This window comes from Caenorhabditis elegans, chromosome III, assembly GCF_000002985.6.
Source record: "Caenorhabditis elegans chromosome III".
NCBI classification, from domain to species: domain Eukaryota; kingdom Metazoa; phylum Nematoda; class Chromadorea; order Rhabditida; family Rhabditidae; genus Caenorhabditis; species Caenorhabditis elegans.
The window spans coordinates 10,452,164-10,470,036 of NC_003281.10; the positions used below are offsets into that span (position 1 = coordinate 10,452,164).

At 41.8% G+C, this 17,873-nt stretch overlaps 3 protein-coding genes across 6 annotated transcripts; 1 reads left to right on the plus strand and 2 right to left on the minus strand.

The window, feature by feature from the left end:
- Positions 1 to 589: 589 nt before the first annotated feature.
- On the minus strand, positions 590 to 8,388 carry ecps-1 (Proteasome component Ecm29 N-terminal domain-containing protein). Its single transcript, NM_066905.4, has 17 exons — positions 8,315 to 8,388; positions 8,145 to 8,266; positions 7,976 to 8,086; positions 7,797 to 7,921; positions 7,607 to 7,750; positions 7,243 to 7,470; positions 6,828 to 6,969; positions 6,683 to 6,775; positions 6,361 to 6,636; positions 5,543 to 5,965; positions 5,300 to 5,492; positions 4,339 to 5,162; positions 3,832 to 4,175; positions 2,381 to 3,570; positions 1,856 to 2,206; positions 1,424 to 1,724; positions 590 to 1,226 (listed from the first exon to the last, which is right to left on the minus strand). The coding sequence occupies exons 1-17, from the start codon at positions 8,385 to 8,387 to the stop codon at positions 734 to 736; spliced, it is 5,433 nt and encodes a 1,810-aa protein (NP_499306.2). The 5' UTR covers position 8,388; the 3' UTR covers positions 590 to 733.
- An 837-nt stretch (positions 8,389 to 9,225) lies between these two features.
- On the plus strand, positions 9,226 to 15,888 carry atx-2 (the record flags this gene model as incomplete). Of its 4 annotated transcripts, none has more annotated exons than NM_001379897.1 (12): positions 9,226 to 9,561; positions 9,610 to 9,901; positions 10,025 to 10,286; positions 10,606 to 10,779; positions 10,834 to 11,069; positions 12,293 to 12,652; positions 12,706 to 12,927; positions 13,163 to 13,572; positions 13,710 to 14,024; positions 14,132 to 14,423; positions 14,879 to 15,091; positions 15,149 to 15,249. In NM_001379897.1, 12 exons carry the CDS (start codon positions 9,226 to 9,228, stop codon positions 15,247 to 15,249), a joined length of 3,213 nt encoding a protein of 1,070 aa, NP_001367241.1. The 4 variants fall into 4 exon arrangements, with proteins under 4 accessions (NP_001367241.1, NP_001366696.1, NP_001367186.1 ...); NM_001379898.1 differs by having other exon boundaries at positions 9,465 to 9,561; positions 15,149 to 15,888; NM_001379899.1 differs by having other exon boundaries at positions 9,550 to 9,561; positions 15,141 to 15,881.
- Positions 15,889 to 15,894: 6 nt separating this feature from the next.
- Positions 15,895 to 17,461, minus strand: D2045.5 (non-specific serine/threonine protein kinase). Its single transcript, NM_066907.3, has 3 exons — positions 17,308 to 17,461; positions 16,803 to 17,253; positions 15,895 to 16,515 (listed from the first exon to the last, which is right to left on the minus strand). Exons 1-3 carry the CDS (start codon positions 17,338 to 17,340, stop codon positions 15,944 to 15,946), a joined length of 1,056 nt encoding a protein of 351 aa, NP_499308.1. The 5' UTR covers positions 17,341 to 17,461; the 3' UTR covers positions 15,895 to 15,943.
- Between the last annotated feature and the right edge of the window lie 412 nt (positions 17,462 to 17,873).

The window sequence follows — 17,873 nt, forward strand, 5'->3', positions numbered from 1 at the left end:
CATCTAAGATATTTTTTACTTTGGAGTCGAAAAGCGGGGAAAACTGAGTCACCGTCATTTTCAAGAAATCTTAGAACATATAATTCGGAGACTTGCTTTTGATCGACAACTTACAAAAATGAGAAAACGACTGAGTTTCCCCTTTGGTGTACAAAAACATCAACCATAAAGATAATAGATAAACCAATATTAGAACTGAGAAACAATAAGGAATTCCATCATGGTCAAAAAAGAACACAATCGATTCAGTATCTGAATGTACGAATATTGCAAATATCGATCGAATGATATTCAGATGCGTTCACAACAGCAGAGGTACAAAATTCTTCGAAGAAGGATGAAAGAAGAGTCTCCGATCTAGGACACTTGAGGTGGACAAAATTTTTCGAAATTACCGTACCATGAAAGATCATAATTGATACCGAAAAAAGTTATGAAGTTTTTCTCATTTCTTTCATTTTTTCAGTTGACCCGAATAGAGCTAAAGTTCGAGTATTTGTAGAGCACACCAATTATATTTATCGAGAAAATTCATCTATTCATTTTTCAAAATAAAGTTATAAATGTTTTTTTCGGAACTCTATTTGTTATTAGAATTTTAGTGTTTTATTGAATTGTTGAATACAAATCAATAAAAAAATAACATATGAACGGTTATTATGACTTTCTTTCATATATATATCCCATATATGGGTTTACCAAAATGTGCACGAAATGAATACAAATAAATTATTTAATCAGTGTCCATCTTCGCCTCGAAACGGCTTCCCAACCCGGTTTCACTTCCAGCGACTCCTCTATTCACACTATCCAGAACAGAGTTCCAGTCGACGCCGAATCGATCGGATCTTTCTTGGATTCGAAGCACAACTTGGAGAGCATCAGTGGCGACAGTCTTCTTCTGTTGAGCACACAGCTCGTCGGCCTGCTCCAAAATGTTGTCAATCAGCTTCCCAGCGGCCACTGGCTCCCGTGGCGTCCATTTTTCAAGAGATTTCGCGAGTTCATTGAAAAAGAATTGCTTCGATTTCCACGCGATTACAGTACTCTTTACATATCCGGCAATTTGGCTCAGCGTGCTCTCGGCCTCCTCTGCGTTGTTGAATGCTGGCAGTGATATCGCGAGAGCTGTCAGATTGAGGGTGACGAGCTTCGACGCGCGAATCTCTTTTTCCAGATTTGAGAGACCGTCCATGTTATCGTCGGAATCTGCGTCGTTTCGGGCTCTACAAAATATTTATTTAAACTTTTTATTTTTGGATTTTTATTTTTTCCTAAAACTTAGGTATTTTTACTTAAACTTTTTAGAGTTTTCTTTAATTTTTCAAATGTTTTGAAGAAAATTTATTGCTTTTTCAAGGATTTCTTCCGATTTTTCAGGCAGTTCATCCCAATTTTCCAAGTTTTCCTTCAAAATTCCTACCCGATCAGCTTCGTCACATTCTCGTCGATTTTCTTCGCCAACCATGTGGCCGATTCGACGCTTTCCGAGATCACTGCCCACGTGGCAATCGTTGCGAGACCTGCTCCGGCGTATTCCATATTCTTTTTGCTCGCCTCTCTTCTCAGCACTGTTTCCATGTCCTCAATCTCCGTGGCGGACATATTTCTCTTGAAATCTGCGCCTCCAGCCTCGAATGCACTTGTCAGAGCTCTCAGGATCTCGATTTTTCCATCCCAAATTCGTCCGTTGAGCGTATCGCGAAGGGAGAGAGCTGATTTTTCTGAAAAAATTATTAGTGTTGTTCTTAAAATGAAAAACAAAATTCTCTAAATTTTCTAACTCTCGCGGAAAGAGTATAAGTTTTTCAGCGTAAAAATCTGATTTTTCGAAAAAATTTTTGTTTGCACTCACTGGCAACATCAATTCCAGCATCTTTCTTCAAATTCTCGAAAGTGACACGAATCATGACGGCAGCCTGCTTCCGTACCGCCCAAACTTCATTATTCGTCACCAAATCGATCGCCAAATTCAGAATTTCCTCCTTGTAAAGCCGCACAGCAGAGCTGGTAGTTGGCACAAGCTCCGCCCACACATCATTCCACTTTTCTTGCTTTTCTCGAGCGATTTCATCTTCTTTCGGCACTTCTCGACACTTTTCCAGGAGAACGTATGGCACGATTTGTGATGTGTATCCTTTAAGCATTTCCTGAGAATTTGCAGCGAGATTACTGATGACGTGGCAACTGGATGTCTTGAGATCCTCTGAAAAATAGAAATTATTAAAAAATAGGGAAAATTCAAATTTTTGCGATATTTTTGCTAAAAATTAATAAAAAACGTCTGAAATTTTAAAATTTACAAAAATGGATTTTTTAAAATCAAAAATTGATTTTCGATATTAAAAAATAAATTTTTTCGTCAAAATCAAAAATTCACCATCACTGCCGAGCAAATCGGCCACTACCGTCTTAATCAACTTCTTCATCTGATTCGGCGATGTGAACTTCGCCAAGTACGACATCGCATTGGCGAACTGCTTCCGAATCGACGGATTTCGATCACGAACTCCAGGAATCAACGCTGAGAACAGCTTATCACATTGTGGAGTGTGATCTACCAGAAGCTGTGGAGCACGGAGAGCAAGTTGCGTGACGAATTGAGCTGCCGACGATCTTGTGGATGTTCCGACGGAAGATCGGAGGGTATCCGCGATCTTTGGAGTCATGTCTATCAGAACTTGAGAGTCGATATGTGGAAGAAGATCGTTCACAGCTGTCATCATAGGCGAAGTCCTTGCAATACTGGCTCGAGCATCATCGAGAGCTTCAATTTGCTGTTGATTCGATCGTGCAGCTAGATAATTCAGAACTGAATGCTCATTCTCGCTGACAGCATCCATCAGAAGTGGAATCAAATCTGCAATGTACGGCTTCAGCTGCTTCCCGGCACTCTTCGTCAAATCCAACACCAACGACAGGCAGAATCTCGAGTTGGCCTTCACAGTTGATTTCAGAATCCCTTGATCAATGACAGCAGGTAGGGCGACGGCCAGAAACTCGTTGGCTTTCACTGAATTTGTCGAAGATCCAAGACGAACAATGAGCTTGGAAATTGAATCAGCGGCTCGATCGGCGGCTTCTCGTACGGATTCCTTCACATCATCTCGAACACGGAGAATCGCTTCCAAGTATTCTGGAATCATTTTGTGCATCTCAACAGTGTCGTGTCCTCGGAGCAAATCTGAAAGTGCCAGACACGCGGACTCCCGGACACGATATTCCCGATCGGTTAGAGCTGGAAGGAGCTCCTTGGCGATCTCGTTCGCGAATTCGTCCACAACATTCTTCCGATCAGCAGTCAGTATCCCCCAAATCGACTTCATCGCTCCCTGAACCTTCACATCTGGATCGTATCGGAATCTGAACAGCTTTGGCACGAGCTGCTTGAAGTATGGCTCAATTTCCTCCTTCGCGTTCTCCAAGAGAGCTCCAAATCCGTGGGCGGCTCCCATTTTCGAATTCCACGTGGCATTGTGGCGGGCCAGCTGCATGAACTTGTAGACGAGATCCGGCTGATTGAGATCCGAGGCGAGGGTGAGCAGCTCCTGGTACGTTGTCAGTTTTCCTCTGGAAAATTGGAATTTAGATTTTTATTTAATTTTCCGGAAAAATTATTTTTTAGATAAATTATAAAATTTCAAGCTTCGATTTTCAGCCTTTTCAGAAATTTTTTAAGAAAAAACATTTTTTGGTAGAAAATCCGAATTTTCTGAAATCTTTTTTAGCGGGAAATTCGAATTTTCTGAGGGATAAATTTGACAGGAAATTTAAATTTTTTAGAAAATTTCTGGAAAATTCGTGCTTTTCCGCCGATTTGCAAGTCCTAACCCAGTCGGAGTCGATCCAAGTTGACCCTTCTCAAACAGCTTTGTGTCTCCATCGATCTTTGTCTCCGACCTCTTTCCTTCTGCCAACGTGCCCATCAACGACTCGACAAGTCCCTTCTTCAGTGGTCCATCGGCCAATCCATACACAATTCCCATTCCTTTTGCCGAGACGTCTTGGGAGAACTCGTCATTTTCAGTCAGACCGTCTGCGAAGGCTTGTTGAACGGCACCGAGGATCTCCGAGTTATTGAGCACTTTTGCCTTGAGTTTGGCGAGACTTTGAATGACGATGAGCAGCCAGACAAGTTCAGCCTTCCGGAAGTGTTGATTTGCGTTGGTTTTCTTCTGGAAATAACACAAAAATTGAATGAAACATAGAAAAACGAAATTTATCAGCAATTTTGAACGTTTTTTTTTCGAAATGTTGAAAGTCTCGTTATAAAATTCGGTCTCTTTGGGCCTTTTCGAGTAAAATGGAGCAAACTTTGAGAATAAAAAAAAAACTAACATGCTCCAACGTCTCCTTGATGAACTTCAACAGTCTTCCATTGACAACTCCAATCCGATCTCTCAGCCGTTCTTCTAGTCGCATCTCATCTCCCTCGACCAAGTAGCAGTTCCTCTTGCTCACTGCCAACGACCCGAGCATTGAATCTACCAATGCTTCTCCCACAATCATCTGCAGCTCTTGTTGTGGTGGTCCTTCTCCGAATCGAATCAGGCTCTCGTATGATGGCTTGTGGGCCTCCGGGTCTTGCAGGCTTCCACTGAGCAGTCCAATAACTTTTGCCGAATATTCTCGAGTCTTCTGAGTGAACGAATCTTGCCGAGACACTCCAATCTTTTCACATTGAGCAATGAGGTTTTCGATGACGTCATTCTTGTCCAGAGCAGTTGAATTGTACTGGAAAATGAAGACCAATGCACCCAAAGTCGCTTCAAGTGTAGACGTTGGACGACTGTAACCATTTTTGACGAATGGAAGCAGAATCTCTTCGATGAATTCTGCCGTTGAGACTCCTGAGCCAACTCCACCGAGCACCGGAACAAGCATAGAAGCACACGTGAATGCCAATCCGGGAATCTCCTTCTCCACGAGCGCGGTCTTCGAAACATTGAAGAGCTCTCTTCTGGTGGCTTCATCATTGTGCAGGAGAGCTGTGAGCAAGTAGGCGAGTGACGTTGAAAACTCCATTCTTGTCGAGTCTCGAAGCTTCTGGACGCATGGTTGAATGGCGAATTGGAAGCGATCCGATGGCTCTTGAGAAGAAGCTTGTGGGAATGAACGGTAGGCGGTGAGGAAGCATGCGGCGATTCGGACAAGGTGGACATCTGGAAATGGAAAGTTTGTGGAAGAGAGAATTAGTTGGAAAAGTAAGAAATAAATTTGTTATAATGAGAGTTTTGTTAACAAAATTATCAAACTTTTAACAAATTATTTACGATAAATCTAAGATAAATATGTAAACCTGTAGAATCAGTGACCGCGTGAAGTGTCATTTCCACCGCTTTTTCGATCATATCGATACTTGTATCCCCGTGAAGCTTCTTCACAACTCTTGGCACCACAGTCATCCAGTGATCGTCACCTTCAACAATTCGAAGTTGCGCCGGATGATCCATCACAATGCTCTCAAACACTGCGTAGAGATAACGCGAGGCCTGAAAGACTTTTAATAAAATTTCTTCTTTTTTTAGGCAATTTTACTCACATTTTGATGAACCAAATTATTATAACTTGGATCAACACGGGCTGCTCCATCCGTCTCACTGCTGCTATTCCTCCGATAATCCTTCTGAAGACTGCTCCAAAGTGAGCCAATAATCACTGAAGTTGGTGGAGCCGGCTTTTGAAGAGATTTCTCCAATTGACGAAGAGCTTCGGTTCGAATTGCATCTCTATCATCACCCGAAGCCTGAATCAACTGCCACCGTAGATCCATATCTTGCTCTCCAATCAGAGCTTCTGCGTATTTCAACGCGGCGAGTCGACAATTCGGGAAATCCGAGCGAATGTGTTCACTGATCACCTCACGGAGTTTTGCTCTCAGCTCCTCTTCTGTAGATTCGAGGAACAGTGGGAGCCAGGTCGTCAGACATGATACAATTGCTCCGGCGATGTCTTCCTGGTACTCCTGAAAATTAAAATACTCAAAATGGCCCAAATAGACCGAATTTCATAACGAGACTTTTCAATAATTTCTCAAATATTGGAAATTGATTTTTGTTAGAACCATGTTCTATTTTGCATATTTTCTCATTTATCTCACGTAATTTCGAAATATTTAAAGCAACTAGGCAACACAATTTTGATACCTATAGGCTTAAACGCCTCGAAATCAACGAAGGACGTGAGATAAATGAGAAAAATATGTGAGATATAACAATAATGCGAATAAAAATCAATTTTCCATGGCTACGACACGGAAAAGTTGTCAAAATTCGAGATTTTAGGATTTAAATTTAAAAAAAAGAGTGAAATTTTCCAGCTTTCTCTTCTAAATTTGACAGAAATCAGCGATTTACTAACAGTGGAAAGATCCTCAAACATCTTGGCAACGACATCACTATCGTTGAGCACAAGTATCGGATGACGACTCCCGAAGATTGCCAGGCAGCGGTAGACTCCACAAATTGTCAATGTGTTCATATTATTGCTGCGAATCAAGTCCCGAAGCCGTTTGAACAATCCCGGAGCCAATGTCTGTAGAGCTTGTGGTCGCATTTTCTCGGCGACGAGCACGTAGAAATTCATCGTGAGCGCCTGAACTCGAGAACTTTTGCTCGCGGAGCCATTCATACAGATCTGAAAAAAAAAACGATTATATGGGAATTTCAGCAATAATAAAAACCTTCAAGTTATTCATGTAGACAGTTGGTGCCAGTCGAGATTTCGACAGAAACGGTAGAACGGCCGCCTGGACAAATTGATTTCCCGCAGAGATCTGGAATTTTTTGGATTTATTTCCTGCTTTTTTGCCTTTCTTTCGGGTAAACCTTTGCTTTGGGATCTTTCGGCGGCGTAGTATCGGCATTTGAGCCAAGAAAGGCGTGCATGAGCTTGTCGATGACTGGTCGGCTCTCAATAAGTCCTTCGGTTGGAATCTTCTTGATCAGACTTTCTGCGAGATCATCTACCCTGAAAAGTGGTAATAAAACTAACTTTAAAGGCGCATGTATTTCAGTTTTTCATGACAGGTCTCGTCACGATCCATACAATTACGCGGTAATATGTGGATCGTGGTGAGCCTGACATTCTTAAAGGCGCATGCTCTTTCCTTAGCGGGTCTTGTCACGATCCTCGTAAATTTGATCGGATACTGTACCCAATAGCTAAGATCGTGGCGGGATCAGTGAGGGTAAATGTGCGTGTGCCTTTAAATTTATGCCGATTTACGTGATGAATCCTTACTCGTTCAATTTCGAAGCGGAAGCCACGACCATCAGCGGAAAAGCAATGTCATCGGTGAGCAACTCCTTTCCCAACACCTTCAGAATCATCACCTTCGTCTCCGTCAAATTCAGCCCCAGCGGGAAGACTTTCCGCCCAATTTGAACAAATTCGTTGATGCTCAGCGCTGGGAGCTCAGGAGCCGACGATGCTGTGGGAAGCTTCTCGACGAGCACTTTGATGTCCTCACTGAAATAAAATATTAGAGTTAAAGCAGGCAAAGTTCGTGAAGATTTCGGCATGAAATATTGTAAAATTAACAAAATGCTAGGCATGTTTCAGATTAAAACCAGGAAATTCGCTTCTGAAAACTGAAATTACGTACATGCTTCGTGCAGAGAACACGAGAATCGCCTGAAAGCATCTGGCAATGATTTCCACGTCGACAGAGCTCATCTCGATCGTCGGCCAGTGTTTTTTCTCGATTCTCGCGAGCTCGTGGAGTCCCGGCAGGCACAACGAGAGAATGCTGGAAAAAATTATATAGAAAATATAAATAGTTCTACTTTACTTACTCGTAAATGTAATTGAGATCATTGGGCTTCTTGCTGAACGATGTCAAGTATACAGGCAGAAACTCTAGCTGCTCGGCGGCCTGGATCCGGTCTTTTGCCATTTTGAGATAGATCAGACTGAAATTCTGGAAAAAATATTAATTTTTTGGGTTATACATCGTCTGGAGAACGCTACAAACCGATGAAATGGCACTCGGGCCTTGGAAAAGTTCGAGCAGACGTGGCACTGGGAGACGGATCGCCAAATTGCTCTTGACGACTTTGTTGAAGTGTGTGAGAAATTCGGTGACCTGGAATCACGAATTTTAGTCATTTTGAATCAAATTTCAGCGAATTTTTGCGTCTTACCAGCTGAATGTGCTCCTGCTTTCTCCCGGCAAACTCCAACACATCGCACAAGTGCCGATCTGTGATAGTTTGTAGCTTGGCGTCCGAGTTGGCGTTGACGAGCCGCAGGAAGACTCTTTCCACTGAAAATTTCAAGTTCATTATGTAAATTAGAAGCTAGACTAGCTTACCATCATTTGCTGAGTCGAGAGACGTCAGCGAAGCTGATTCTCTGGGAGCATCGACTTCCATTGGGCTTTCCATGCTGAAAATACTAAATATTTAGCGTTTTACGAAGAAATTAACGTCGAAAAATGAAGAAATTACACTGAAATTGCTAAAAATTGTTCAAAACAATACGAGAAACTCGGTTTTTCCGCAAAAAGTAAAATGTTCTTGAATTTATTCCAAAATGTCATCAAAAATATTTTTATTTTCAGTCTGCGTCTCTCTTCATCGTGTCAATGGGGCGAACTTGACAAGAGACGTCACAGAACCTTTCTCTACAGAAATTTGAGTCTTGAAAAAAAGACCGAAAAACAGGGGAAATTTTTAAATATTTTTGATGAGCGATAAATTTTAAATTGAGAATTAGTTTTGTTTATTTCAAATTGTATTATCGACAAAGTGTATTGGAAGATAGCGCAGGGAAAGAATTTCTCCGAGTGGGAGTTTCCCCAAAATCTGTGGTGTCAAACAGATAAATATTTCCCAATCGCGAAATTTTGCACGAGAAATGTGGTACCCGGCAAGATAATTTTTTGTCAAATGAAAAAAGTGTGTGCTCCTATGAAGAAATGTCCTATCTTTCTTTTAAGAACAAAATCTGAATTTTGTCAGACCTAATTCAATAAATTGCGGATAAACTTTTTGATTTGGGGAAAATGCTTTTATTCATTGCCCAAAAACTCAACTGTTGAGGCGAAATGTTCATGTTTTACCACTTTCCTTGGAAAAAATCCACTAATTCCCACTATATCGACTTTCCTGAAAACCCCACTGTGTAAAATGCGCGCGGCACACTTGCGAAACCCTGTGCGGCGCACTTGCATAGGGCGGAGTCTCAGGCAATCCCGACGGAAATCGGCGCGTCATTTACCGCATGTGCGTGTCCTCCGCTGTCTGCGTGCTCTCTCGTCTCTCTCTCGAACGTTTTTCAAATTTTTCCGCGAATTTTGTGGATAATTTTCTTCTTGTGGCTCGTTTTGCACGTGGTGAAACCTTGAAAAACGGGATTGTGTTGGAAATTTCAAAAATTTGCCCAAAACTGTTACTCATATTAAACTTCCATTATCGTTGCGAAATTGCTGTTTTTAAAATTCAAATTTTTTCCATTTTCAGGTACATTTCTCCTGTACCCAAACTCTTTGACTGCTCCACAGACAATCTTCTATTTATTTATATTTTATTTGCATCCAAAGTGCGAATGAAAGAAATGGTAAGCGCTGGCAACTTGAAAATTTCTTTAAAAATACAATTTTTCCAGTCAACACCAACGGGTCTTCCTGCGCTAAATGGCGATGTGTTGAGCGCCATCAATGATATGATCGGACGTGTAATTATCATTAATACTACGGACAAAAAGCGATATTCTGGGGTGCTGGGCGCCGTGTCTCAGGATTTCGATTTCGGGATGCAGTGCGTCGTGGAAATTACGAAGGAGAACGAGAATAACTTGCTGAGAACAGAGTCGGAATGCAGAGACAAGATGGTATTTCACTATAGTGATATTGTCGATTTTGCGTACGTTACGCAAGAGATCAAGAAGCAGCATGCTGGTAAGAGCTGTTTCAGGGAACTTTTTCATTAAAAAAAATGCATGACATCTTTAATTTTGGGCCAAGTCGGGTTCACAGTTACGATTTTTAATCCGAAAAAGCTGAAAAACTCTCCATTTTCAGTCAGCAAATTCGTCACCGATAGACAATACCACGGAGATACTCCAATCGAGGGCGAAGAGCTTCAGGAATGGAACGGAGGTGAGGAGGACGGACTCGGAGGATCCATTGAGGACGACGTCGTCGTTGCTGGTGGACAAACCGCCGCTCGTCGCAGCAACAATCACAACAACGGCACCGGATGGTCGGTCAACGACATGTTCGCCGCCAACGAGAAGATGAACGTGGTGTCGACGTTCAAAGAGGATTTAACGCAATACACAACGTAATTTATTTGAATTTTTTCGCTTGAAAAATCCAGGATTTTCGGAGTCTGCAAGCGTTTTTGGGCATCTGAATCTATTTTTTTCAGTTTTGCCTTGAAAAAATCTTGTCACTGAACCATTTTTGCAAAATTTTGCATAAAAATGTCCTGAAAGTTGATAATTGACAATTTTCAGGTTATTTTTAAGCATTTTTTCGAATATTTCTACCGAAATCAGTGTTATTCTCTGATGGATCAAGTGCTTTCCTATATTTTGACCCGATTTTTTAATTTTAATTTTGGAAAACATCGTGCAAAGCAATAAAATCCCAAATTTCAGCGTCGAAGTGGTAGGAACCGACGAAGATCGAGCACGCGCCGAGCGGCTCGCTAGAGAAATTGAGTCCAACTCGTCGTCGAAGTTTATGGCGAACTTGGAGAACGACGACGACGAGCGAGATTTGGACAAAATCACGCGTCAAGAGGATTTCGAGAATGGCAATGGCCGAAAGCGGTTGGAATTCTTTAAAAATTTGAATTTATTAATTTAAAAATTTATTTGTTTCAGCAATAATAACAGCTTCAACCAGCAACAACAACAGCGCCGCAATCCGAATATTGCACCAAACGGGCAGCCAGTGAATCGACGTGCCGAGGGTCTTCGCGGAGATCGTCGTAATAGTGGAAGCTCTTCAGCGAACAATAGTCGCTACGGTGCTCCAGCAGCGGCTCAGCAGAACTATTCACAGAATCAGCAGCAGCAGCAAGGTCAAAAAGGTTATCGCCGCCAGAACGAGGAAAATGGTTCGTGTACATTCCCGAGAGTACAGTGTGTCTCTTTGATCATTATCTCTCTCTCGTTCTCTTTCTCCGCGTCCAACAGTTCTTTTTTCGGTGTATTCCGTTTTCTTGACCCATTTCGCATGACATAATTTCGCTAGCGGCTGCAGCGGTTGTCTTCAGCTGATTAATTGGAGTGTTTTTCCTCGTGGGATGCGGAAAAAAGCGATTTTTTTTTTGCAAATTTTCAGCAAAAAAATCAGATTTTTCCCATCAGAAAACCAATTTTTCATTCTTTCCTCACATTTTGATCACAGAAATACGAAATAATTCTGCAATAGTGTTATTTTCAGTGGAAAAATCGTTTTTTTTTCCGATTTTTGACTGAAAAACGTTTTCTTTGTGTCAGAAAAAACAAGTAAATGCCGATTTTTAAGTGAAAACGCCGAAAAAAAAAATTGAAAAAATGACCGAACGGGTCCCAGTTTATCCATACAAACACACCTGCGTCTCTGATACATGCTTTCATCAAGTCTCTCTCTCTACCTCTGTCTACCTCTCTCTCTCTGTCCGCTTCCTCACCGCTTATCATCTTCATCATCATCATCACAAGTTGGTTGTGTTCTTCTCGAAAAACCGTGTTGTCTATGTTGTGTACCAATCGATCGTTAGGGAGGCGCCACACTTTCTCTCTCTCTCTCATTCCTTTCCGCTCTCTTTTTTCTCGGTGATTTTTTGTTGTTGTGTGTGTGTCTGAATGATGATGAAACATGCGATCGTTCATACCTTTTTTGCCTCCTTTGCAGCTTCACCAGTCCTCAGATCCTTCTAGATAATGGAAATTCCACAGTTTTCGAAGTTTTTAGTGTCTTTTAAAAGAAATCTTGATTTAAATTCCTCTTGAAAATCTGTCAGAATCAGATCAAGAGCATTTTGGTATAGCGTTAAAATACTGTAACCGGTCTCGACACGACATATTTGTGTTTAATGGTATGCACCTTTAAAGAGTACTGTATTTTCAAACTCTTTTTGCTGCGAAATTTCTGTTTTTTCATAGTTTCATATGAATATTCCACAGCAACAAGAGTTTGAAATATTTTTTCAAGGCGCCCACCCTTTTGCATTAAACAAGCTTGTCGTGCCGAGACCGGGTAACGTATTTTTGGTAAAAATTCGATTTTTGATTCCTTAGAAAACAATTTCCGTCGTTTTTGTTTAAACAATGACTCATTCTACTTAATTTTCAGACTGGCAGATGGCCAAGGGGAAGGGCCAGAACCAGGGCCACGACCACTCGTTCCGTCAACAGCAGAAGCAGATGCTGGATCCGAGACCCAACAACAATGTGAAGCCGGCTGACGATAAAGCTCAATCTGCCACCACTGCCACTGCTGCTGCCGGTGGATCCCGTGTGACAGATCTCAAGAACTGGGGCAACGAGTTTTCGATTGCGACGGCTCCAAAGGATCAGGCTCCGGCGGTGCCAGCTGGAAACTCGGGTAGTGCCTGGAATCGCGGACCACCGAGCTCGCTGGTTGCCAAGGGATCATCAAATGAGTCGACTCCACCACCGACAACCAATGGAGAGGAGGCTGAGACTAAAAAAGGTATCTATTTTCTATTTTTCTCAACAAAAATGAACAATTTTGCCAATTTCCAGAAGAAGCTCCATCCACAAGCGTCGATGTGGCAGCTGCACCAGTGCAAAACGTACAGAACGACGCGGAAAAGCATCAGGAAGACGACAATGTTTCCGTTACTTCAGAGAATGATTCAGTGATCACTTCGAAGTCATCGTCGTTCAAATTCAACATCAATGCTCCAGAGTTCAAGCCACGTGTGGCTCCGGCGACTCCAACAGCGACGACTCCAGTGCAAAATGGTAGGAAAACGAACAAAACGGCTTTTTTTCAGTATTTTTGTATCAAAAATTAATACAGAAATGTATGTAGAAAAAAGATAATTTTTGTTGAAAGGTTTGAGAAAGATCTCAAATTGTGTCATTTGAGAGGGAATTTTTAAACCAAAATAAATATTTTTCTAAATACACATAGGTATCAATTTTTGATACAAAAATTTTGGCTGCCAAGACGGAGTTTTAACTCTAAAATTTTCAGAATATCATCCACAACAACAGCCACATCCAGCAATGATGGCTCCACAACAAGGACCACCTGCTCCTGGAATGGGAATGGTTCCACCACACATGGGCGGCCCACAAAATCAAGGTCAACCACCGATGATGATGTGGCAACAGACTGGACAACAGCAACAAGGCGGTGGCGGCTATCCACAGAATCATCAATTCCCAATTCAACATGTCCCAATGCAAGGTGTTCCTGGACAGATGTATGGCCCGGGAGCTGCGACTCCGGTCACTGTTGCTCAGCAGCCAAATCAGCAGCATCAGGTGCCAACCAGTGCGGCTGGTGGTCAGAATCATCAGTTGAGAGATGGAGAGTATCGTGAGAAGCAGCCACTCTACATGCCATATGGACCGCCACAAATGGTTCCAGTCACATCTCAGGTAACCGAAAATTTGGAATATCCCTGTAGAAATAGGGAAAACATTTATTTTTAAAGGCCTTGAATTTTTAGAATTTTAAACTTTTCCTAATCTAAAATTCCTGATTTCTCAATTCCAAAAATTCTAAATTTTTTCAGCAATTCTATCATTCACAGTACCAAGGCCAGATGCAGCAAGCTGCTCCATACCAAATGAAGATGATGCCACAGCAAGCTCCACAGGGTGCCTATCAACAGAGATATCAGCAGCCACAAGTGTACATGATGCCTCCACAGGGTCAGCAGCAGCAGCCGAGATACCAGGGTCCTCCACCACCACAGCAACAGCAACAGCAACAACCGCAGCAACAACAATTCTCCGGAGAGCAAAGTCGCCCACAATCACATCCGAATAGTCAGCCAACGACTCCGGGACCACGTGGCGAGTTGCCAAAGATGAGCGGTGCTCCACAGGTGAGATTTCTTTTTTTTTAAACTTATTCGCATGTTTCCCTCTTTCAAACTTTCTGTGCCTAATAAGATGAAGCTTTTCAATATTGTGACCGTGACTCTATTTTCAGAACGGAAACATGCAGGCCGAGTCGAGCAGCAACGCTAGTCACAGCGGATCGACGAGCTCTCAGTCGGGACAACGAAGCGGATCTCCACCAGGTGCTGTTCCTCCACCACCACCACCACAGCAGCAGCATCAGCAACAACAACATCCACCACATCATGCTCCTCCACACGTCGGAGCACCACCACCACAGATGATGCAGCAGCAGCAGCAACACATTCAACAGTATATGGTGATGCAGGGACCGCATCAAATGCATCCGCAGATCCCTAATTACTATCAGCAGCCTCAGGCATGTTTAATCTCTCTCTTTCTTTCCTTTTTTCAGTGGTATTTTTGATTTTTGGTTTTCTTGTTTTTTTTCCTTTCTTTCAGAAGTTTCAGAACAAAATTGTGATTGACTCTGCTAAATTTTTGTAGATCTGCAAGTTCTACAGCTGAAATCGCCCAGTGAAAAAGGAGAAAAAATTGCCTAATGTTTTTTTTCATACTTTTTTTCTTAAAAATAGCGAGAAAGTTTCGATTCCGACTGTAGAACTTGAATGTGCCCAAATCAACGAAAAATTGGCAAATTTTAGCTGAGATCTCCTATTTCGGCAATTTTTCTGGATAGATTTTTTTTTTGAATTGAATTTTGAGATTTTATTTAAAATTACCATTTTTTGAGAAATATTTGAAAATGTCTCACACTCTATAAAAGAACAAAACCGAGAAAAAAACGTAAATCTAATTTTCAATCATTTTCAGCAAGTATTCTATCCGATGATAATGCCCCAACAGATGCCAATGCAACAGAACCAACATCCTCAACAAAGTCTTATGGGCGAGCGATCTGATCAAGGATTCCCGACGTCGGGATACTTTGACTACCGTACAATGCCAAACTATCAGCAACAACAACAACAGCAACAGCAACAAATGCACCGCCAGAATTCGCTTCCACAGCAGTTCCAAGGCAATCAAGGTAATGTTTTAAATGTTTATAAAGTTCAAATTTCTAACCGTTTATGAAGCTTTGAAGGTGTAAATCCATCTGGTCAACAATCTGGTCCACCACCACCGCCACCACCGTCTCAACAAGGCACACCACGTGATCAGCAGCACTCTCAGAGCCCCCCGTAATCATATCTATATGCGCTCTTCCTGCGCTTTTCAGTGCTTTATATAATGTTTCCCCAATATATATTCATTTTAATATTCTTATTTTCTTCCTTCTCTTCCTTCTTTTCATCAAAAATCCGCTTCTCCCCCCTTCCCCCATGCCACCATCTACAACAACCACAAAAATCTCGTGGAATTCCGAAATTCCGTCATAAACAACAAGATGTGATGTTCTAGTTTTAGAAAAAACCGTGTGTTCTTTGTATCCCCTCTTGTGGGTAAAGTTCACACCGCCAATACCTCCTCCTCCTCCTTCTCCCCACACAAATTACTTGTAGTGTCGGAAAAAGTACACTTTTCCGTACACGAAGGATCATGTCAAAATGCTCCTTTCACTTTTTATTCGTTATTTCTCTCGCTCTGCCTTCCTGATTATCCGTTTCCGAGACCGTCTTATTCTTTTTTTTTCTTGTAAAACCAAACCAATAATCCTTCCTTTTTTCTTTTTTTTTGAGCAATACCATCCCTCCCCCCACAACAAAATCTATAATTTATTTCCTTAACATTATTATCTTCAACCATCTCGCGCACACTACTCATATTCTAGTGAATGCCCCTTTCCCCCGTCCCCCAGATGTAATAAACATCAATTATTGCTCATTGTATTTTTTTTCACAAATTCATAGTTTCAGGGGTCAATCAGTTCAGAAATAGTTCAAAGATTGAGGATCTTCTTCTTAAAATGAGCAGAATCCGCATACGGCCAGATCTTCTTCGCCATTTGCATCTTCGTCGCCACCTTATAATCGTTAGGAGCTCTCTTCTCACTGATCGACAGAGCCGTGAACATCTCCTCACCACCGCCCTTCCCAAGCTCCCACTCGAATCGGCCAAAGAACGATCCACGGACTCTCTTGAAACCGGCAAAGCACTCGCTCCACAGGCCGAAATAATCCGGGCGGCTCTTGTATTCCAGTGTCTCCAGGTACTTGTGAATATTCGCAAATTCCTTGGGACACCCTTTCAACAAAGTTTCCATGGAGCATGCAATCTTCGCGTCCATAATCTCCTTCTCATCGGTCAGTCGGCGCCACGGGAGCCCACAATGAAGCTCGATGAGCATGTAGAGCCACGACCAGAGATCATCGACGCGTCCCTGCTCTTTCCGATTGTGAACGTTCATGCTGCAATAGCGAGGAGTTCCACGGAATAGTTGCTCGCCGGATCGAGCTCTGCGGAGTGCGGTCTCTCCGTTCTCTCGTTTGGCGGTGAATTGACGGACCATTCCTGAACGAAGTTTGGTGTGATTTTTGAATCAAAAATACGGTGCCGGGTCTCGACACGACAAACATGTGTGTTGAATGCGACGTGCACCTTTAAAGATTACTGTACATTTCAGTTTTTCATGATTCAGAGGATGGATCTGGAAAGTGTTTTTTTTTCGAGAAAAAACGCAACATAAGGAAAACAGTTAAAAAAAATTACAGTACTCATTTAAAGGCGCACACCTTCTCGCATCAAACAAAATATTGTCGTGTCGAGTAACGGGATCGTCAAAATTCGTAAAAATTTACCATAATCAATAAGATAGACGTTTTTGGCGTCACTCCCATGAACCCCGGTCACACAATTTCCCGGCTTAATATCCCGATGAGTGAATCCCACTTCATGAATCTGTTTGATAGCAAACAACGTTGCCATCGCGAGACGAAGAGTCGTCTGCTCACAGAATCTCGGAGTATTAGCATCCCGTTTATGAGCCATCAGATCCTTGCCAAGAAGAGTCATCACCATGAAACAATACGATTTTCGATCGCCAGCATCCATCAATCTTGCACAAAACGGCAGTGGAGCCAGTGATTTGAGCACGTGAGCCTCCAGCTTCAGAACCCCGCCGTCACTCACGTCTCCCTCGACTTTCATTGCGGCGTATGTCTGAAAGCGGGTCAGATCTCGTACTTTGAACACCGCACCCATACCGCCTTCGCCGAGTTTTTCAACGATTTTCCAACGCTTTGCGATTATCTGAAATTGAGGGAAATTGTGAATTTCCGGCTGAAAATGCTCAGAGAAACTCACTTTTCCTTCTGTGATCGCTTGAATTTCTTCCATACTGATTCTGACCACGAAATCGATTGAAACTGTGTAGCTAATAGAGAAATGTAGCTTTTCGAAATATTGAAATAAATTTAATTATTTATTCAATCCTTTTATGTATTGGTTTTTTGTTATTCACATTTTAAAATATTTTTTATTTTTCACGGCCGTTGTTCACCGATCATATGATTACGGTGAAAATTCTAAAACTATTTATTTCCTATTTTATACCAAATAGTTGCAACATATTCTGATAAATCATGTAAGTCTTGTAAGAATACAAAATGTTCTTAGATTTAATTAATGTTGTTTTTTCTTGTTATTCCAGGTACAGTATCTTTTTAAAGGCGCACGAACTAATAAGTTTACCGAGTCCCGCCAAGAACTGTTTCGAGTTTTACAGCGATTTTTGTTCATTTTTTTTCAGTTTTTGTCTATTTATTTGTGAAAGAATAATTTCTCCTCTTTTCCGCAATAGAAATATAAAAAATGATTACAGTTTTATGGGCTCCTGTTTAAAAAACCTAGTTCTACAGTACTTCGATTAT